Source organism: Cadophora gregata, assembly GCF_030347475.1.
Source record: "Cadophora gregata isolate MNR1 chromosome Unknown scaffold_1, whole genome shotgun sequence".
Lineage (NCBI taxonomy): Eukaryota > Fungi > Ascomycota > Leotiomycetes > Helotiales > Ploettnerulaceae > Cadophora > Cadophora gregata.
Window position 1 is genome coordinate 248424 of NW_026695924.1, and position 21481 is coordinate 269904.

Here is a 21481-nt window from a genome sequence, read left to right on the forward strand (position 1 = left end):
AGCGTCTCCCGTCCCACTCGTACACTGTAGCCTAGGGAACTAGCGCCGATCGCTCAACCAACCCCGCCATCCTCTTCCTCATCCTTCAGCTGCTCCAACCTCTTCTCCTTATTCTCTTCCCATCTCCCCAACAACACCATTAAATAAATCTTCCAAACCCACAAATCCACCATCTCGATATCAGATTAAATTCATAGAACGATACCACCAGCCAAAATGTACACCTTCCAATCCTTCCTCAGCCTCCTCCTCCTCGCCGGCTCTGCCCTGGCTGCACCGATGTCCACCGAGGCCGTGCAGGAGAATGCATGGAAATACGGTACTGGTGGGGGAATCATCGGGTTCATTGTGCTGATTTTGGATATTATGGTGTTCCGTACGTTGGGCACATCCCTCCCTTTACCTTCCTCTGGAGTTGTTGGTCCCAAGGCCTCCGTGCCTGGATGAACACAACTTTATTTGATTGTTTGATTGATTGGTCGGTCGGTGCTAATGTGGTCTTGTTTGTCTTACAGTTGAGGTCCTCAAGTCCAACCGCGAAGTCCTCCCCAAGTTGCTTTGGTGTGTTTTGGTTTTTGTCTTCCCTATTGGAGGGTTGATTATCTATTATCTTTTCTCGAACCGTGCTGCGCATAATTCTAGCAGTGGGTATGAGACTTTGCCGCAGTAGATTTGCGGTGGAGGATCTGAGGAGGACGATAGGTGATGAATAAGGGTTCGGAAAGTGGTGGTAGGGAGAGTGGGTGGGTCTAGAAATGGGAAATGGGATGGAGCTGGACCTGATGTGGTGCGTGTGTGGGCGTTGGATACAGGCGGTTCGGGCGTGTATGGGTGAGCTTGTTTCCCGCGAAGATATGATTTCTTAGGGTGGGATTTGGACGGAGATCGTGCGTTTAGTTTGATCTGCGAAGATAAAGACGCTAGACAATGATATTTGATGATTTGGACCTTGTGTCATGACTGGTGGGACGTTGTGTGACTGGATGCTGTCACTGTGCGGTACGGGTGTATCCTCCCAGCGCGCAACATCCTGTTTGTGAGAGAAGACGCCAAGTGGCAAAGCGCTGGAACCGAGAGTCTTTCGGTTTATGGGTTTTAAGTTCTTGGAAAGTGGAAAGCTCGGTAGATACGAGCATGCTTGGCCTTTCGGGTTGTTTATATACTCGCATATTGCACCTCCTCACTCCAGCTGGAAAGGACGTATCAAATGAGGCATCTTCTAACAACTTTCATTTTCCAATCTAACAAGGAACATATTTCAGCACAGCAGGAGATATCACAATTTTATTTCTTTTATATTTCAATTCTTTCTTCTAAACTCCTCGCCGGGTTGCTGCTTGCTTAAATAGAAGCTCATCGTCGTACCATACCATTCCAGAAGCCATTCCTTCCTTCCTTCAGTTCACCATTCTCACTCCACGCTAACTTGACACCTCATCGCTATTGAACAATCTTCCTCGCTTATCACCCTTGCCTCCTCTCCTATTCTCTCTCTTCCACTCCACCTCCTAGCATCTATCGGCGCCCACCATATCCATACCCATACCCTCCATTTCCTCCAACATACCCCCCACCATATCCACCATCATTACTGCTATTATTATTATTATTATTACTACCATAATTCGCAGGCGTCATCCCATTCCTACAAGCATTACACAGGCCGTTGACAAGGGCAGAAGGGTAGTACGCGCGTTTGCAGCCGGTGCAGTAGATTTCGTGTTGGTCGATCATTCTTTTGTGTTGGGATCTGTAAGTGTGGTTGAAGTTATTTGTTCTTAAGTTTTGTTTGTTTGTGTGGTTGTAGCTGAAGTTGGGGTTTGTTTGTCTGGAGATGGATAGTGTTGGTTTGGATGTTGTGTTTGTGTGTTGTGTGTTTTTGTGTTTGGGTTGAGGAAAGTGAAAAGGGAAGGGGGAGGAAGGGGAGAGGATAGGAGGAGGGGGGTTGATTTATTTGGAATTTTGGGTGAGAGGGAAGGGAAAGGAAGGGGAGTTGAAAGGGATGTGTGATTGGGATGCAGTGAGTGGGAGTTGTGGTTTATTTCTGTTTACGTCTGGGCACTTCACTGTTGCGCTGGATAATTGTGAGAGATGTATTTAGAGTCATGGATATTCTTGAAGTCCTACTTTTGGTGTCATTCGCGGTATCTTTGTTGTGATTTTGATCCAGCACAAAGAGTGAGAGTAAATTTAGGTCCTGCTTGCGTAAGACGCGACTCATTGCCTCATTGTATCTTGCGTGGTCATGACTCTACCCAAGAATGACATATACGGCCTGCCAGATACATCGATCAGTTGATCTGTTCAAACTGGGAATGAAGAACAGTTATCAAATTTCAAGTCCTGGCAATAACTCTATATATCGCGCTCCGGAGAGATATTCCGGAAAGACTCTACTTGTTGACATTCTCCACCCTCTAAGCGAGAAAGTTAAAATCTTCTAAGTCAACACCAGCCGATGCTGGCGATCTCGTAACCTCACGGGCTATAATTTGGCTGAGCGGATTGCTCAGTTGTCATATACTTGAGATTTTATTTGTACCAGGGACATATTAGGAAAGTGCAAGAAGGTGTTTTAAAGGGGAACCCCCATTTTGTATTTATTCTAATGTGTACTTGTTTTGAAAAAGGAGCAAGTGTAGTACGAAGACTAGTGGGAGCAAAAGCATCGCATAAGAAAGTAAACTTCTGATCCGGTAATCATTTTTTCTTGCCGTCATAGTGACTCCAGAAAGCGGTACGAATAGAAGGAGAACAAGGATCGTGAAAAGCAACTCCTGACTTGATACCCCAACCGTAGACATAATGACTTGATCGAAAGGGAGAGTGCCTCGAGAAAGTTTTGCTCTCAAGGTTCCAGCTCCAGAAACTCACTCTGTTCCCTTAAAAGGAAGAGTACTCGCATCCGGAATGATTTACTCACCGAGAACCCCTCACTTTTTCTCCTCCTCCTTCAAGCTTACCATGAGATTCTCCGCCATGCCCTTCTCACTAGTACCGACCACAATCCAGTCTTTCTGAAGAGGCTCGGTCTCCTCCAAAATTGTCTCCAACCCGTGATTAGACTTGGAAGTGTTAGTCTTTATGGAGGCTGAGGTAGTAGTTTCCTTGGTATCTGGAGAGTCCTTGGGCTTGGATGGTGTTGACGAGGAGCCAAACAACCAGTCAGATACGGCTTTTGGTGGTGTGGTGAGGAAATTCTTGGCTGTAAATAACCATGTGCTGTTATGTGGCTGTTGTTGAGTCTGGGGCTGGCTGTCTTCCTTGGTTTGGGTCTCAGGATTCGGAGAGGGAGGAGGGGTGGTAGAACTCCTCGACAGAAGCGGGTTTACCTCAACTTTATTCTGTGGCTGAGGGCTGAGAGAAAGAGGCCGGGAATAATTGGTGGGAGGTGCGACTGCAGAGCTATCAGTATTGGAGTGAGTCTTCCAATGGACCTTGGCTTTGCCTTTGACTGCTGCGCATGGTTCAACGGGTGACTTCAAACCTTGTGCCTGGACTTGGTCGGCACTTTCGCCTGCAGTGTTTGGTACACCAGTACAAGCTGCTGGTGGAGCTACTGATGTCGCCGAGATGCTCATGGCTTTCAAGTCTTTGGAGAGAGTTGCATTGGTGCTATCCTCTTTGGACTTGTTCTTGCTGTAGGGGATCGGCTCGGATATTTCATAGCTCTTTGGGAGATTCTGGGTATCCTTGGGCTTGGATGAAGAGACAGTGGTGCTGCTCTTCGTGGGCGTGGCATTGCTCTGGTCAATGGACCTGACTGTATGTCCATGAGAGCCTTCGAGTAATCTCCCAGGAGACTTTTGTTTCTCGATCTCCAAGCGATTCGTAGTCTTCACGGGAGGTGAGGTAGAATTAGTGGTGTAATTCTTCATGTTCTTGCCTTTGCTCTCGGAAAAGGCATTGGATCGAGGCCGATTCCCTTTAACACCCCTGCCATTCGTCTCACGGTACTTGGATGAGAATATTGTGGACTTACTTAGGTCCGTCAAGTTTTGGAAAGCCTTCCCAGTATCAGCAGAGGGTTCAAGCTTTGCAGTGGACTTGGATGCTGTCGTTGAAACCCGCTCACTGTCACTCTCACTGGAGCTTTGAATATCGGGGTGGAGTTGCTCCCGAAGCTTCCGATTAGATTCAAAGACTATACCGCTGGCAAGTTGCTTGTGTATCAAGTTCAGTGGAGCAGGCGACATGTCGTTGTCGGAGTTACCCTCACTTAAGCTCGAGCTGCTCCGGGATTCGTATTGGGGCCCACGCTTGTTTTCTTCAAGGGCAGATGGAGTCGGTTCAACCGTTCTGCAACCGCGGCCATCTTTCTGTGGATGAGTACAAGACATGATGCTAGTCAAGATTTCAATTTATTCTTGGGATGAAACTTCCTTGGTTTGGCTTGTGGGCAATCGTGGGGTGAGTCCTGCGCTGACTGGAGCGGAATTGCAGAGCTTCGCTGCCAAAAGAAACAGTTGAATGACTGAAGTAGTTGAGTAGTTATATTACCTATAGAAGAGTTGTTTGAGCATGATATTGCGAACAGAGTACTGTTTGCTGGAGAGTCCAACGCTGTGTTCAGAAGAGGGACAGTGGAAACTGACTGAACACCGATCACTACCAAGTCGGTGTGAATTGCGGTTGACAGTAACAATAGCTTAGTGTGGTTTCTTTGTTACTCTTTTCTGTTTCTTTGCTTCAAGACTTTATGAGATATCTGAGGTTAAGACAAAAATGGGCAATCCTTGTTCTTTCAACATTTCTATGTCAAAGAAGACACAATACACAGACCTGGTTTTTCCTTCATGAACCTAGGCATGAATATTGAAAGATTTGCATATGAAAATCAAATTTGCAGAAAATCCAGAGACATTTCAGATACTGCAATCATTAAGTACGCATATATGCCAATCTAATCTTCCTGTCATCATGTCTCTCTAGTAGTCAGAACCAATATCCCAGAACACAGCCCCTGAACGCCGGCTTTCATTCACATCCTAACTCTTGCTGCCTGACACCCTGCTCCTCTCAACAACGCTTGACATCATCTTTCTGTCAAAGAATCGGGAATAACCTTCCTAGCTCGTTGCAAACTTGGACCTGGCTCTCAACTTAGAGCCAGTAAGGTAAATAGCGACCATACCAATGATCCCAAGCGTGCTCAAGCCTGCCAAAACCGAAATCCCCTTTCCAACGCCCAGATTCACAAACAGGGGCCTAGCGTACAGAATACTTCCCGCAGCCATAGCACTCCTGACCAAATCGTTCCCCGCGAAAAGACTCGCAGCATACTGTGGATAAGACAGCGGAACATAAACAAAGATGCTCTGAAGAATAAGGAATGTGCCAATGACAAAGATGACAACTCCGATGAGTGGAACAATCCAATGGATGTCTGAACGAGCTGTCCAGCCGAAAATGAAGAGACCTGTTGGGAGGAAGAACGAGCCGACGATGGCGGGGACGAGACGATGTTCTTGTTCTCGCACCCCGTGGGCGATGTTATCGGGTATCATGTACCAATGCAAGTATGCGAAGTAAGCCAGAAGACCGATTGTCGCACCGACTTGACAAGCTAGGAACGCGAGGCCAATTTCCCCCAGATTGAAACCATAAAATGGAGGAAAGACCAGAGGATAAATTTCAAAGAAGGTGTAATAAATTGAATAGAACAGTGCTGTGTAGATGTTGACGAAGAAGATAGCTGGGTCCTTGATGGTAATCTCGATGGGTTTGATAAGTGCGTCGACGAGAATACCGGACGCCGTGAAATGGCGTTGATCGATCTCACTTTGGGCTTGAAGTCTCGAGTCGCCTGTGAGCTTTCGAAGGCGTTGGGCGCGGCGCAGGAGAATGTTTGGGGTTGAGGTTTCGGGCATCAGTGCGAGAAGGAGGACGAGCATTGGAGCGGCCATCCAGCTAATAATAAAGTCAGCATAGCTCTTCAGTGGAAGCGGTGAATAGGAAAGTACTCACACAATCTCCCAGAGACTCCATCTCCAGTTGTTCGCTGAGACGGCGAATCCAGCCATCAATGGGCCCAGAGCCGGGCCACCCCATGCAGAGAACACCCACCATGACAAAGGATACGGGACGTAAAGCAATGAATACATGTCCGAAAACGTTGCACCAGCATTGGCGAGAGCTGGACTTCCGAAGAAACCTTGCAGAAATCGCAATACCAACAGGCCAGCGAAACTATTGGAAACAGCAGTGGGAAATGATAATGCGAAGAAGAGGATGAAGGTCAGGTAGTATACGGGATTGCGTCCAATGACTGGAATCTCGCTGAGAGGAGCGAAAATAAGTGGGCCAACACCGTATGCAAGGACATAGAGCGACAGTGGTAGGACCGCCTCGGTATGATTGACAGAAAAGCGCTCCATGACTCCACCCTCACTTGCTGCGTAAATGGAGGACCCCGTATACACTACCCAAGTGTAGATACACATCACGACGGTAACAAATGTGCGCTTTCCCTTGGACCAGTTATGTGGATTGGCGACATCGTCGGTCGTGTACCAATCCACCAGGATGATACCATCGGACGTCTTCTTTGGTACGATTGGGATCGTCTTGGTTCTTTCAAGGGCCAGTTGTTGTTCGACTTCGAAGCGCTCGCTGCTGTATGGCAATGTATCGGCACGACTCTTGGTTCTGGTAGCGCCTAGACCTAAGCCTTCGAGGTCGGTATCCAGAGAAGTGAAATCAGCGCTGGTGACAGTACTTGGGGTTGGTGCCAATGGAACAGTCGATTCTTTTGTCTCAGGATTGGTTTTTGAGTTTAGTTGAGTGATATATTGGATGGGTAGGACGAATCCTTCGCGTTCCTCGGGGTATTGAAATAGTTTGTTGCGGGAGACCCAGCGCATGAACTGGCCAAGAGGAGCTTCGCGGATGAGGTCCGACATTGATGTGCTTTGCTGGAGATGTTGCAGGGCTGGATTTTGGTACTGTAATGTATTATGTACTCAAATGCGGATGCTATCTGTACAGAGGCTGTGTTGAGATTTGCAGAAGTTATTGTAGAGTCGAGTATTGCTTGAGCTTGTGATAATTAGAATGAAGAAATTGATGAACCAGCGACCCTCGAAGCTATCTTATGCAGATTCCCATGCTCATCAATGTCAACTCGCTGATAAAGCATGCTCCGATCTCCGTCATCCAATACGGAGGTAAATACACTGTGGATTTGGAGATGAACAATTGCGCTCAAACATCAAGTTCAGGCAGTACTGAACAAGCTTTCGCTGGATTGAACACTGCGTCCATCAAATCCCGGTCGCGATTACTCTTCATGATGCGTTTAGACAGGGGCTGGATGCCAATTCTTCTCACCACTGGGGCAGAACGGACTGGGATGCGATGACATAGCAGGTAGCTTATTACCCCCTTTGACTTACAAACATCCCTGAGGACAAAACACCTGGTCTTGATAGGTCTGGCATTCTGTTCCCACGCTCCCCGAATCCGATGCAGTTGTGAGATCAAGGTTTCGAACAGTTGAGAAGTGCGGCCGTAACTAAGCGTAGCGGGTGCTGTTTACTGGACTCGCTAATTGTGGGCGATGTTTATGATTACTGATTATTTTGGCCATGGCTCGGTAGAGCCAACAGCTCTGCTGACCAATGATCTTCTCCCAAAAAATTGTTTCGCGAGTCTTCCTGATGGAAATGGAGTATAGGCATAAAATTGCATTTCGTCGGAGTGCTGACATATCGCTCACTCTTCTTCTTCAATAGTCGGAGATAATAAAAGCCAAACTCCCAATATGCGGTTGGGTTTTCACCTCGCCGCACCAGAGATGCCAATGCTTAGGTATACCATCTGAAACTCACGCATGATTGTTGACATATGACGACTCTTGAATGTGGCGATCTTTCAATTCTGAGATCAAGAAGGAGCTTTAGGAAGGTCAGAACTTTGAGCAATAGACGCTTCGGCATCAAAAAGCGAGCCTAATGATATCTACAGCTAAATTTGCTTCCTGGCTCGCACTTTCTCTCAAAGCCATGTTTTCGTGTCTGCTGCAGAAACATTTGGAAAGTTTCAACTTGAGCCGAAATGGATGCTGAAATGTACAGTGATACATGGTGCCGATAGTGAATCCCTTAATTCTGGTTCAGTGTTTCAAGCTTTTCTCAGCCCCGTATTTCATGCAGTTATGGTGTCGTGGGAAAAGAACGTCAAGTGGCTATTAAGATTTGGTGTATGGAGGTATATGTCAAAAGCAGAAAGCCACAAGGGTAGCTTTAGAGACACAGATCCGCGATTGGTGTGGAGACCGCCTATGCCGAAAGGCCAATACTACATGCGAATGGATCAGTTCATACCCAATGAGAGTTGTTCCTGGTAGAGAGAACATGCCGAGAAGTTTATCCCGAATGTAGTTCCACAGGCTATGATGAGATTGTGCGACAACTAGTTTTACAGAGAGGAGAGATGGCCAGATATATTTGGGGAAGTGTGGTTAGGGGATTTGATCCCAGGTAGTCAATTGTCAGGGCGATGAGCTGTCAAGATAAATGAGCGAGACTGGTTGATTCCAAAAAAAAGACTACATGAAGCATCACTATCCATGGTACTGCGTCAAGACTGCCTTTTGTCAGAGCCACATCTTAATGATAGTGAAGTGAACGACTTCGAAGCAATACCCCAGCTTTAAGCACGAACAACAACCTCTTTACGACAAGATATGCCAATCTTCCATACTTATTCTGTTACAAGCCTCTGCAAGCTTTCATGACACAGGTCAATCGAAAGTAGTAGGTTCTCATGCGAATGTTAGTGCACGAGGTCAAATCTAGGCCTAAGTCGTAACCTATTGATTTCAATACTCCCACTGTAGAAGATTCGGCATTCATCAATTCACGTACGTGCACCAGAGATCGAAATAATCTTTTCAACAAGAAGCAAGCTTCGAAGCAGCTGTCAACTCGGTCATGCAAGGCATAACGCTCGACTTCGCGAGTCTCAATTCCGCCCAGGCTACTGCTTCCAAGACGCAAGCCAAATCCCCAGAACTCCAACAACAACAGGCAACCCAGAAAGAAGTACATTCCTCCCACTCCATCCCAAACCAAACGACCTCCTCCACGAATCCCTCTCATTAACATGCGGAAAATCCAAATCAGGGACGTCCTTTCCTAAGAATCTACATAGCTCCACCCACCCATCACCCAAGTTAAACTCCAGCAATTCTCTGCCCTCATCTTTCGCACTTCTCCTCACCATCTCGTTATGCTCTTTAAATACTTGTACACCAAAATGTGGGATATTGCCGCGGAAATAGTGCTCGATGATGAGATCCATGAGTGATGAGATGCGGTTGAGATAAGCGGCGGAAAACAGGAGGAGGAAGCGATTCAGATAGGAACTTTGAAGTGCGTGTATCGTTCGAAGCACAGATGTATGCCAGCTTGTTGATGAGCGGGTAGTGAGGATTAACTTGGCGTTTGGGTATGCCGCGATGAGTTCGGGTGCGAAGCACGCGCATGGGATATCTGTAACTGCCTAGATAAACGTCACTCGTACCAGAAGTGTGCAGACATCCAGAGAGGGAGTGAGACTTACACTGTATTCTCCGAGGATGTCGTCCCAATACTCTTTTGAGAACTGATTTGTTGACTCCTTTCCTTTCTGTTCGTATTTTGCCTTCAGTGCCGAGATCCAGAGCTCGGGATGTGTCTCGTGCTCAAAGACACTGGAAAAATGATAAACATTTTCATAGCCGAGTTTTTCTAGGGCAATTCTCATTGCTATCCCAATCAGAATCAGCTGGCAAATTCAAGGGCAAGGAATGAAGCATTGCAGCTTACACATTGTCCCGGTGCGGCAGAGTCCCAGTACCAGGACTTCCATCGGGACAGTCCGCTCTTTGTGGCTTTTCTCGCCAGGCATTTTGAGGCTGCTCTTTGCTATTATCTACCAGGAAATTTCAACGCTCGATAATGTACCAAGAAAAAAGTGAGCTGCTGTATCAAAAACAAGAAGGAACTTCCTCCGACTGGATTACGCCAATTCGGCTTTCATCTCATAAATACGGACAACCCTGCATCTATCGCCCAACTCCCATCGACCCTCCGCTTCGCTGCAGCGCCTCCCGGCACAGCCTCACAGTGTCATAGGTTAGTCAAATGGCTGCCTATTTCTCAAACATGATCGTAAGGCATCGAGGCTGAATTTCTCGCTGGGGATTGGGAGCTGAGTCGCTGGGTTTTTGGGATGCATGATATCCGAGCCAGTGGTTTTGAGGCACGTCTTGGCCGGGCGAACATCGATCGCATATGGGATCAGGTGCTGAGCCTCGACCACATGTCTTCCTTCTGGGACCGCGGGGAAGATGAGATATAGAATGAGGATCCCCTTGAGACTTCTGTAGTTGATTCCATCAAGAAGTGAGATTATTGATATGATTTGGTGAGTACATTGCAATTAATCGATGTGTTTGCCTGATATTCTAACATTATCGTAGACCCTGTCACAGCCTCGCCACGCCAGATCAATTATTTCACCTCATATCACACAAAACTCCATCTAAGCAGTATATATAGCTTGAAATCTTTGCAATCATGGGCGGCGGCGGAAGCAGCAACTACAGGTCTCACGCCGACCAAGAGCGTGCCCGCTTCGAGCGCGAGCAACGTATCCGACTCAGAAACGAACAAAAGCGCCAAGAAAGAGAGAAAAAGCAGCGAGAGAAAGCTGAGCGCGAAGCATGGCTTAGAGGTCACAGGATTAGGAAGGAAGAGATGACGTGGTGGAATGCGGCGTGGTTTCCGCTGTATGCGTGGTTGAAGGAGAGGAGTGCGTGGGAGAGGGAGGTGAAAAGGAGGAAGGGGCAAGGATATCATAGGGTAGATGATATCGTGTTGAAGGATCATGATGATTGAGGTGGATGGAGGAGATACGAGGGGATTCGAGAGGAATGTGTCTGTTGGTAGGCTTGGAATTGAACATTGAGCTTGGAACAGGCAGCATACAAATCTCGAGTGACACCACACCATTTGATCAATCTCCAATGATGCGAAATGCTTGGATTTTTATATTAGTTCGTAGGTGTCTTCTAGATATTCTGAAACCCATATCCCGTCAGCACAAACGCCGCCCAAGACCGCGGATCTCTAAGATCCTGTAGTTCATCGTCTCTGAGATTATCCAGCCTCCGTATCCAGAACGTCGGATTATCGACGAACTTATCAACTCTCGCATGTTGCACCTCGATCTTCAACCTCTCCACCAGTCCCCAAACGTCTTCGTGTGATAGATTTTGCATCCGCTTTTGCGCATTGTGGAGAGCTACGGCTGGTGAGAATAATCGAAGTTGATCATAGAATATCATCATTAAGAATAAAGTGGCCTGGTCATCCACCGGCCAGAGACTCCCGATGAATGCGCGTGTTCCCGTACCGAGAAGTGTGTGTGCGAAACCGAACGCTGAGCCGGAATGGAATGCTTTGGATATTCCCGAGAGGCAAGAGGAGAAAACCACTAAGTCTGCTTTGATCGTCAGATCTCGCCAATCATGGATTGTCAGTGGATCTCGGAACAGCTGGATCCCTGAACGAGCGGGGTCTTTCTCATCGAATGTGCTGTGTGCGCAAAGATGTAGCACACGAGTAAGCGCTACCCATTCTTGAAATTGCTTGCGATTGTTTTCTCCTGCAAGAAAAGGGAAGTCCTGGTTGATTCTGGCGATGTAGAAGGCTTCCATGTGCGAGAACGGAATATCGCCATCACGGAGTGTGTCGTCTTCGTTCCGAGGCGGGTTGCCGACAACAGACACTTTTGATGGCTGGACCGCTTCGCGAGAGTGAGTTTGGAGGTGGTCCCAGATGGAGAGACTTGGCACAACGGCGACCGGGAGATGCAGGAACATAGTCCAGGGCACGTGTGCCAGTTCGCCGGATGGAATGATGATGAGCTTCTTTTTGCCAGCGAGGTATTGCTCGATGGGTTGGATGAGGATTCGGGAGAGATTGCTGCAAATCTCGTGCACGTTGATTGGGGCTTTGCTCCTTGGGGATATGGGGCTCATTTCTCGGGTCTTCGTACCCCATGAATGCATCGAACTCAGAAGATCTGCAACATCTCGCTGCAGAGTATCGACTCTCTGCCAAGTACATTCTTCAATTGCATTTGAAGAGATGACGAGAGTGATCAGACCTTCGGGAGGTGCGGTAACTAATGCGTACTCAACCACAACAGTATCGGAGGGAATCTTTGATCGAATACTGCTGGCGTCGTTGACGAAACTGGCGCTTGGCATGGCGGCATTCAGGGTAGGATTGCACACACAAAAGGCGTAAAGTATCGCCTTTCGCCATCGCATCTGCGCGTTGAGCTGAGCCAATTTCTTGTCTCTTAACTCTCCACCGAGATCAGATCCACCTAGTGACGAGGGCGATGCAGGCAAGGCATCGGAATATTTGTAATCGTCCAAACCAGCTGTATCCAAAAGTGGACCAAGAGCTAATGATCGAGGCTCTCTGTTCGCGAGGATTTCTGGTATATCTGGCGACGGTTTTGCGGACATGGTTGTAGAGGAAGGACTATCAGTAAGCTCTAAAAGGGAGTAATCTTGAAGCGAGTCTGAAGCAGTGCTTGCGGAAGACCGCGGATCTACACCAAGCAGGAAGGAATCTCTCTTCTTTTTGATGCGTATGCTTTCCCGAGCTGCCAACGCCACGTCGGCCATCAAATATCGTCTTTGCATGGTAGTTACCAGGGGCTCCTCGGGATCTCCCCGGATTATTGATTCCAGCAACGCCCGAGATCTTCCCTGCTCCATGAAGTGCAAAGCCTGGTGCTTCCAATCTTTCTCGGTCAAAGGCGGACTGCACGGAAGTGCGTCTTTCTTGAATCGCTTCGTAAATCCGTCTGGAGAGAGCGGCTTTCCCCGCTCATCGAAAATACCATATCGATGGAACTGAACACAAACTCGTGCGGCGGAAAAGAAGAGATTGGCACAATCTCTGTGGTCAAGTCCATTGACCTGAGCTTGTGGAGGATCGAAGTGTTTATGAAAGAGCTCAGTTGCAAAACATCCGTGGTTGTAGAGCCTCAAAGCTTTTGCCAAGCTTTGTCGTTGCAAGTCATTGTTGGAATTTGGAGCTCCTGTTTCTGCTAGAACTCCGAGGTTTAACATCTGCCGACATTTCAGAAATCGGTCCATAGGTTTTTTGATGTCGAAATAGCTGGAGTCGATCCGATGAAGGGTTTCCGCAGCCTCTCGCGCTTTCCCCCAGTCCTCAGCTCGCAACGAAAGCTGAAGGAGTTCCTCTTGGTTTTGTTGATGACTCTGTTGGTTGAACTTCAACATATCTTCAGCAAACAGAGCATCCGCCGCTGATGCACTTTTTCGTAGAACTGGTTGTTGGCGAGACGCTGTCTTTCCTCGCGTTGTCGGTTCCGTTGCACAATGGGCAAGAGTCTTCTTGGCTTCGTCTTTGCGACCTAGATCAAGAAGTATCTCAGCTTCTCCAAGAATCCAAGAGTCCGATCGCTGGCCAGATTGCCTCCTTAATGCCTGAAGTCCCTTTTCCAGTGCTTCTATGCTGTCATGTGTGCTACCCAGCCGAATCGCATCTCGTGATTTGTTTCGTGTCTCGAAAACAATCTTTGACGGGAGATAGCCCGAGAGTTTGTTACTTTCGTCCTCCGTCTCGGGTAGTTTACAAACATCGTCCACAGTGGTAGCGACGAAGCCGCTGTCCAGCTCCGACGTTACCCCGCCCTCACTCCGTTTGTCCTCAGGAGACGAACATATCTGGGAATATTCTCGAACAACCTCTTCAAATGAGAGGCTGGGATCGCTTGCTGGAAAATTGACCGTTTGTGTGCGAGGAATGCGATGATCCTCAACTGTGACAAGCGGTGCCCTTCTAACTGAGGGGCGGGAGTTAAGTAGGGCTGGCAATGAGGTCGTCATCGGTAATGGTATACAGCACAGCTCCCGGTCTCCCAGTTCCCAGATCCTAGATAACGATCAAATGCCCATCAATTCTTGTTGTCGATAAACGCCTGCAAATAACTGGTTGAATAAATAATGATTTACGTGGCCCACTTCGTCGCTCGCGGGGTACCTCAGCTGAGTAATGAAGAAAGATCAATATATAGAATTGGGACAAAGATGTAAATGCTGATGCTAAGAGACAACTGAAAGACAGAGAAGTCGAGGGGTAGGGGACCCTGGTGTTCTTTAACTTGACAAAGTAGATGGTGGGAGTGCATTTCTGTGACAGCCTCAAAGCCTAAGAACGATCACCGATGGGCCGCAGCGCGTATGAATAGAGGCATGGGCCGCCTGCCCCTCATTTTCTCTAGAGCCGCAGAGAGCACAGCCTGTGGGGAGGGCATCTGGAAGCCAGCCCTGTCACGTTAGATGGCGAAGGTCGGTGAAATTCTCATGGCCGCTGTTTGGTGCTGTTTCAAGGGGTCGTGACCCAATCGTCGAGTCAATTGGGGGGCTGTGGTGGGCTAAGCATGCAGCCTGTTATGCAGCTCGCCACTACTGGAATAGCGATAGGACAGCAGGACTGGAGGACGATTCTGGACAGCTGGCATTCAGAACATATCGAAAGATGGCACAACCAAGAACCTGAGATGTTTGAGGATTTTGCGGCACTTGGTAACGAAGGGAGTACTTTTGATAGAGAAAGTCGCAAGTTGAAAGTTGTCAAAAGAAGGTTAAGAGTAGATATTGCGCTAACCCTGTTCAAGGGATGGCTGTCCATTAGCCTCGGTCTAAGATAGGACGACGTCCCGTTCCGTCCGCCTGCTCTCGCTCACCGAGATCCTCTCTCTCTGTCAATTACTCAACAGACCTCATTTGCGTCATTCAGCCCTCGCAATATCCCGAGTCCACGGGCACAACCGCCTCGTAGGGCAGAAATAAGTGGCACTCAGCTGTTTTGTGACTGCACACGTACCAGGAACAGTGGCGAAGGCAGTGCACAGCCCAGCGAGACCTGCCGAGAGCGCCTCACCAAAGACTCGGCCTCCCAGCCTACTCTGCGCGTACAAGACCAAGGCTCTGGCCATGAGACATCTCTGACTATTAATTCATGCCGTTACGTCTGTTTCAATATCCTCACCTGTTCATCAATAAGTTTTCCACATTCCTCACCGGCTCCAACCTGGGGACCGAGTTAATCTTCACCGAAATATTGCATCGTAAAGGTTCATTTGTTCCATATATATGGCTCCGCAACAGAAGAGAAGTTTTTTGCCCTATACGAGGGGCATCAATCCAGAGGATTTGCGTTTAGGCAGTCTGTACCTGAATCCTTTGGACCCCGATGATGGTTTAGAATCGAAGCGTTTCGAGTATCAAGAGGAGTAAGTTCAACCCCTCAATCTACACACTTAAGCATTGCTGATTGATAGTCCAGTCTCGATCAAGAAGAGTATGAAGAACACGTACAGAAATGGATCCGACGAGAACAAAAAGATGAAAGAGGGTGCTCCCTCGATTTCGAATTATCAATAGAGACATCTCTCGCCCTCAAATTCTCAGATTGGGTAAAAGCAGAAGGCAGCGCCAACTCAACCGTTACTGCTACCTTAGAAGGCAAATCAGGCCGACGTCTGAAAATCAGAAAACCCGAGAAATTTCTGAGAGATGAAGTAATGGCCCAGGAGGGCGTACAGGAATGGATCCGGACGCAGGCATCCATATCCTTCAAAGGGCATTTCGGCATACACAAATTCAAGGCTCCCGAGATCTGGATGGTGACTGGAATCCAGCTCATCACTGGCGGCGATGTCCACGTGGGATCCTCACGGTCACTGAGTGGGACAGTCGGTGCATCTGCAGATGTTGGGCTTGCAGTCGGCGCTCCTCCGGGACTTGTTTCGGTCGGTGCAGAAGCCAGCCATGGCCATAACAACAAGGGAAATAACGCCTATGGATATGACGACGAGAGAGTCTGGGCAGCTCAATTCATGGAAGTGAAGATTGAATATGGAAATGAGGAGGACAAAACGGTGAAATCGAAATATAACAATATCGTCCCCGCGACAATAACGACATTTCAACTGGAAGATATTGCGGATCTAAGGGCGCGGGGTATCCGGGCAAGCCAGAATCTGCGTGCCCAGGCGAATGGGCAGACTTACGTCAGGCCGCCCAAACCAGTTGCGAGAGTCATTGTTAGTGGTGACGATGAAGAGGAGACTGATTTTGAGGACGATGAGATTCAAATTGGTGATCAACCCTATATGAGAGTGTTGAAAGATACGGATTGGGAAATGTACAATGAGTGTTCTCAGTACCTGTTGGATGCAAGGACGAGGAGGAGATCGTTGACGCCGGAATCGGTGAAGAGTTAACAGCTAGCCCGTGGTCGCCTTTATGTTTCTGAGCTCTAGAGTCCCTGCTAGTTGGTAATAGTATATAGTTCAGATCTGTAGCGTGGGTTGGTGGGTGGTTGAAATGTATGGCCTGTAGCGGAATCACTTTGAGAGTCTCTGTCACCCAACTCCAATGTTTTACCGTGTGGATATCATCATTAGGTGAACCTCCAAGGGCATCTATCAATCTTCTCCAAATTTCAACAATCTTTCATGAAGTCACTTACAACCTCACGAAGCGTGTACATCTCCCTGAGCCAACCTTGCCATGTAATATTTCATCACGGGAGATTGGGCAGCTGTCCAGGTAGTTAACAGATCCATTCGACATCAACAGGCAACAGCGAGATTCGAGATAACCGAGATAAATGAGTCATTTTATGTCAAGGATTCTTGACGAGGCAGACACAGTCGAGAGCTTGGAGGGTCGTCCGCGAATGCGTTCGCTTATGAGGCATTGATTGGTCGAGACTGACCAGGGTTCATTATCGACGCCCGGTTCATGTTGAACGTGGCAGCGATGTGTATCGTACGTTCTGCATTTTGTTGGTTTTCATGGATGAATGTATGGTGGCCTGCCAATCATACGCTCGTTTGACGGTCTTCTTCCCTAGGGAGGCGGGAGTGTGGCCGGAATGGATCGCGGAGCCAGTGGCTTAGCACGTAGGTCATGTCATATCTGCTGTATTCGGATCAGGCTGCAGCTTGGGATGCTGCAACAGATATCGATGGCTGACATAGAATGAATATATACCTTTTTGTGTTTGAAACACAGGTCACTTCAGTCAGTCAGTCCTTTTGCAATTTCATCCCGCCTTGAAGCAGATATCAAGCTCGAGTCCCACGTCGCATTCATGGCGGAACAGAAACAATTATGGGAAATTAACGATGTCGTTCTTAACAACAATTACTCAAGTCAAAATACGGCGTATGGTGTATATTACAGCCTGGCAACGGCTAGGGCTGATCTTCCAGCCGGCTTTTATGCATCTGAAAGGTAAGATCCACGACCTGATGCTCACTGGAAGCTCAGCTGCTCAGTAACACTTCCCACAGGGATGATGCGACGAGAAGCCGTGAGGAAGCCGAGAGAGTCGCAGAATTATCTGGGCGAAGTGCCCAGAATGAGAGAAACGCTGGTGGCACGAACGATCCAAATTATCAGACGCCAAGTGAAAGAACGGAGACTGCGCCGTATGTCGAGAATGTGTTGTCGTCTGGAAGTGATGCACAACAGAAGAGAAGCAAGGGTAAAAGGGGAAAAGGAGAAAAGAAATGAGCTATGGGTGACATTGTACTGGGTCCACTCAAGAACGTCCTTGTAACGCTTGCTCCAAGACTCATCGATAAGCTATCCTTTATATTAGTAAATTAGTAGGAGAAATTCATACAGTCGTAAATTTTCCAAGTGTTGTCCTGCTTCCTTCTCTGAACAGTCTGGGTGCAGTTGTGGTCTATCAACACTGTGGGCTGACTTTGAAGCGCGGAGAGGTGGGTGGCAGCAGGTATAGGGGCAGGGTATGTAAGTTCGAAAGGTACACAGGATTGGGTATTTGGCAACTTCGACATTTCCCCAGTGTCTGTTAAGCATGCCTCAGATACCTTTGAAACGGTCTCCTAATGTAAGAAAACAAACTTCATTGTTGAATGTAATGGCCTGGGAATGCTTCGTCGCTCCAATATCCACCAGTTTATGGTTCTAATCCCAGCACGTGACTGAAGGCACACTTCAAGAATGGAAGATGATGTCTGTGGTCAGTCCTGATTCATATCATACTCACCACACCACCTGTCTCATGTATTAACAGTGGTTGAGTACCAATTCATAATTCATCGGCCAATGGTGCAACCCTGGGCCACAGTTCTACCATCCGGATTTTTGGCGTCCCGAGTTCGCGACAATCTCCTGTTCAGCACGGCACGTCTCCTTTCATTGCATCGCGCGACTACCAACCAAGCTGCTGTCGCGACAGTTCTGTACTAGAACCTGGTCGTGCTCTTCGCCACATCTACACGACCTAATACGGTCTTTGCATTCCCTCCGAAGCCCCCAAGGAGCAGCAATTGATATATATGGCAGACTTGCCAGAGCGTCCACTTCTGAAGGGGCCAGTATGTCTCGAAGATGCGCTGGACCAAGATGACGATATGCTGGCCCAGCTACGATATCCGCAACACAAAAAGGAATTTTTCGACTATCTGAAGGCACACGAAGCAGATATTAAGAATTTGGTTTGTTGTCATTTAGGCATTGATCAATGTCACGTGTGCGTCATGGAGATCTGGAAATCGGGAAGTTTCAACGTCTGTGTCCCAGTCCTCATCCCTGCGAATGGCCGTCGAGGGCCCGACAAAATCTTTGTTCGTTTTCCACTCCCGTACAGATTGGGAGAGAGAAATAAGCCTGGAAATGTGGAAGAGAAGCTAAGGACGGAAATTGCGGCGTACCTTTGGCTTCAAGAACAATGCCCTGATGTGTCTATACCCGTATTACATGGCTTCGGTCTTCCTGATGGACAATGTGTGAGTAAAACCGCCATTTTTATAACTCTTCTAAAGCTGTATAGTTTACACACCCCCGAAATGTGACGTTCTTTGCCACGGCGATGTTGCGAATACGGCGACTTGTTTTGTGCTGGCTTGGCTTTCCAGTTCCGTGCAACTACATACGACAAAAAATTCACAGCCCATTCAAGACAGGCTATATAATTCTGAGCGAAGCGAAAGGCGAACCTCTTCATCAGTCATGGGAAGATCATCGGCACGACAAATCTTATCGAGCTAGGCTTTTTCGCGGCCTCGCACGGATTTCCCTTTCATTAAATGACAAACCTCTGCCACGAATAGCTTCATTGACTCTTGATTCGTGTGGTGTCATAACGCTGTCCAACCGACCCCTTACTCTCTATCTTCAAATGCTAGAGAACGAGGGGATACCGTCGGGGATCCCACGACAAAGAACCTACACTTCTGTTGAGTCTTATATCTCCGACCTTCTTAGCTTTCAAGATAACAGGATATTGTTTCAACCAAACTCGGTTCACGATAAAGACGATGGCGAAATGCAACTTGCAGCGTTGACAGCTCTACGAGCCACTATGCATCGCTTCATCCGTCCTCAGTATCGTGATGGCCCTTTTTTCTTTACGTTGACCGATCTCCACCGAAGCAATATCTTTGTGGACGAACAGTGGAACATCCAAACCATTATTGATCTCGAGTGGTCGTGCTCACAACCTGTGGAGATGCAGGTACCACCTTATTGGCTCACATCTAAGTCTGTGGATGATTTCGACGATCCTGAGTCTGTGAAAGAGTTGGAAACCTTGTTAGAAGAGTATTTGACCATCTACGAGCAAGAAGAATTAGCGCGGAATGGAGTTCTTTGCCAAGCACCTATCATGCGACATGTTTGCCACTCCGGGAGCTTCTGGTACTTTCATGCTGTCACAATTCCCAAAGGCATGTATCGGGTGTTCAACTCCAATATCCAACCATTGTTCAACAAAGAACACTGCGAGAAAAAGATCTTCGACCAGGTATTCTGGTGGTACTGGGGAGTGAGCGCCCAGGATGTCATACAGAAGAAACTGAAGGACAAGGAGCACTATACAATGCAATTGAAAGAGGCGTTTAGTGTTGCCAGGCAAGATAAGACCGGCCAAGTTCAGATTCAGGAGACAGGCTCGAGTATTGATTGTGATGTGTAGAGTGGCAGGGTAATATGATGATTAAAGGGAAAGCTGTTGGCCATAGACTCAGATATGGCGCAAGCTGTGAGTGGAGGTAAAATACCACAGGAGCCATACTCAACGTGTTTCAAACTCATCCGACACCAAGAAATTCGTATATTGATTGTGCACTGGCCATATCGTTTGGAACTATGTGATTGGTCCAATATCACGTATTGGGACACATTCAAATTCGAAAGGCGGGGTGTGGGGGTCTGGCAGTTGGATAACATTGCGGTATATTTCCAAGACTTTGCCCTTTCTCGTGTTTCATGCATTTATCTGCATAAATCCTGCAGCCTCTTTGTACAAGACCGAGTTTGCTTACAGGGGGAGGGAGGGGCGGTATTACTGGTGAATAGTTCGCTTGGGGATGAGTCGTTGCTACCTGATTTCAGGCCGTGAAGCCATTCGACGCTTACCTCCCACCGAATGGGATCCTGCCACGACATTGCAAGATCCGCGCCCAGCCCTTTTCCCATTCTCGTAAATCTGTTGCACTGCCAAATTTGGACAGATTTCACTGCTGCCGGTAGTGTGTGACTCAGATAAATCATGATTGGCATAGTATTTGAGAATGTGGTGCCACTTCTTGATCTGATTAGGCTGCAAGGCTGGGCAATCTACATGTTCAGTTCGCAAAAGCAAGGCGTCTACATATCACAAATACCTATTAACAGGTCAAGCCGACAGCTGTTTCATCACATTCATCAAAGATTACTAGTAATCAATCTCGTCGACTGAAAGCCGTAGCTATCTTTCTTGAACCTGACTTTGATTTTTCGGCAACAAACTCATAACTCACCACTCTACGTCCACCTAAGATGTCTGGAATTGATTCCAACGCTCGAAGGGAAGTCAATAACGCGCTCATTAGCTCCGGGAACGCCGCCGTGGGACAGATGGTTGACACTGCCAACTCTTCTATCGAGAAGCGTCGCAAGAACAAAGAGGAGCGAGAGAAACGCGAGGCTGAAGAGAGGGCAGCTAGGGAGAAGGCAGAAGCCGCTGTTCGTGCTCAACTCAACATTTTCCAAAGCTGAACTTCCCGGATGCAATATGTGCTGACGGTTATCAATAAAAGAAGGGCGGTGCATCCGGCTAGACAGAGAGTTTTTCACTGCCTAAGATTCACAGGCTAGAAGGCTCTCTATACCATCAAGCCAAAAAATTTACTTCTTTTTGGCTATCAGTCGTTGCTGTCTTCTTTCTTTTTGACTTTTCTCTTGCAGCTAGATCTGAAAAGGTCTGCTGGGAGGGGATGGCGATGGTGACCCCGTGGTCTTTGGCACCTCGAGCAAGTCTGATCGTTGCTAGAACTTTCAGGAGGCTGTAATTTTTCTTGGAAGTGCCACACATCTTTTCTGTCTCGATCACAGTATAGCTGCTTAGGAATAGGTGTCGGT

The 21481-nt window shown here is 47.8% G+C and overlaps 10 protein-coding genes across 10 annotated transcripts; 6 read left to right on the forward strand and 4 right to left on the reverse strand.

The window, feature by feature from the left end:
- Window positions 1-216: 216 nt before the first annotated feature.
- Window positions 217-670, forward strand: ONS95_000054 (uncharacterized protein; the record flags this gene model as incomplete). Its single annotated transcript, XM_058493193.1, has 2 exons — window positions 217-376; window positions 516-670. The coding sequence occupies 2 exons, from the start codon at window positions 217-219 to the stop codon at window positions 668-670; spliced, it is 315 nt and encodes a 104-aa protein (XP_058363393.1).
- A 2263-nt stretch (window positions 671-2933) lies between these two features.
- Window positions 2934-4340, reverse strand: ONS95_000055 (uncharacterized protein; the record flags this gene model as incomplete). Its single annotated transcript, XM_058493194.1, has 1 exon — window positions 2934-4340. The coding sequence occupies one exon, from the start codon at window positions 4338-4340 to the stop codon at window positions 2934-2936; it is 1407 nt and encodes a 468-aa protein (XP_058363394.1).
- A 388-nt stretch (window positions 4341-4728) lies between these two features.
- ONS95_000056 (uncharacterized protein) lies at window positions 4729-7461 on the reverse strand. The gene is made up of 2 exons (XM_058493195.1): window positions 5968-7461; window positions 4729-5910 (listed from the first exon to the last, which is right to left on the reverse strand). Exons 1-2 carry the CDS (start codon window positions 6900-6902, stop codon window positions 5070-5072), a joined length of 1776 nt encoding a protein of 591 aa, XP_058363395.1. The 5' UTR covers window positions 6903-7461; the 3' UTR covers window positions 4729-5069.
- A 1256-nt stretch (window positions 7462-8717) lies between these two features.
- On the reverse strand, window positions 8718-10070 carry ONS95_000057 (uncharacterized protein). The gene is made up of 4 exons (XM_058493196.1): window positions 9810-10070; window positions 9565-9749; window positions 8868-9504; window positions 8718-8812 (listed from the first exon to the last, which is right to left on the reverse strand). The coding sequence occupies exons 1-3, from the start codon at window positions 9889-9891 to the stop codon at window positions 8980-8982; spliced, it is 792 nt and encodes a 263-aa protein (XP_058363396.1). The 5' UTR covers window positions 9892-10070; the 3' UTR covers window positions 8718-8812; window positions 8868-8979.
- Window positions 10071-10562: 492 nt separating this feature from the next.
- ONS95_000058 (uncharacterized protein) lies at window positions 10563-10883 on the forward strand (the record flags this gene model as incomplete). The annotated part of the gene is made up of 1 exon (XM_058493197.1): window positions 10563-10883. One exon carries the CDS (start codon window positions 10563-10565, stop codon window positions 10881-10883), a length of 321 nt encoding a protein of 106 aa, XP_058363397.1.
- Window positions 10884-11056: 173 nt separating this feature from the next.
- Window positions 11057-13921, reverse strand: ONS95_000059 (uncharacterized protein; the record flags this gene model as incomplete). The annotated part of the gene is made up of 1 exon (XM_058493198.1): window positions 11057-13921. One exon carries the CDS (start codon window positions 13919-13921, stop codon window positions 11057-11059), a length of 2865 nt encoding a protein of 954 aa, XP_058363398.1.
- A 1269-nt stretch (window positions 13922-15190) lies between these two features.
- On the forward strand, window positions 15191-16323 carry ONS95_000060 (uncharacterized protein; the record flags this gene model as incomplete). Its single annotated transcript, XM_058493199.1, has 2 exons — window positions 15191-15330; window positions 15384-16323. 2 exons carry the CDS (start codon window positions 15191-15193, stop codon window positions 16321-16323), a joined length of 1080 nt encoding a protein of 359 aa, XP_058363399.1.
- An 875-nt stretch (window positions 16324-17198) lies between these two features.
- Window positions 17199-17623, forward strand: ONS95_000061 (uncharacterized protein; the record flags this gene model as incomplete). The annotated part of the gene is made up of 2 exons (XM_058493200.1): window positions 17199-17341; window positions 17401-17623. 2 exons carry the CDS (start codon window positions 17199-17201, stop codon window positions 17621-17623), a joined length of 366 nt encoding a protein of 121 aa, XP_058363400.1.
- Window positions 17624-18050: 427 nt separating this feature from the next.
- Window positions 18051-20792, forward strand: ONS95_000062 (uncharacterized protein). Its single transcript, XM_058493201.1, has one exon. The coding sequence runs from the start codon at window positions 18951-18953 to the stop codon at window positions 20052-20054; it is 1104 nt and encodes a 367-aa protein (XP_058363401.1). The 5' UTR covers window positions 18051-18950; the 3' UTR covers window positions 20055-20792.
- A 107-nt stretch (window positions 20793-20899) lies between these two features.
- Window positions 20900-21180, forward strand: ONS95_000063 (uncharacterized protein; the record flags this gene model as incomplete). The annotated part of the gene is made up of 2 exons (XM_058493202.1): window positions 20900-21085; window positions 21160-21180. The coding sequence occupies 2 exons, from the start codon at window positions 20900-20902 to the stop codon at window positions 21178-21180; spliced, it is 207 nt and encodes a 68-aa protein (XP_058363402.1).
- Window positions 21181-21481: the final 301 nt, after the last annotated feature.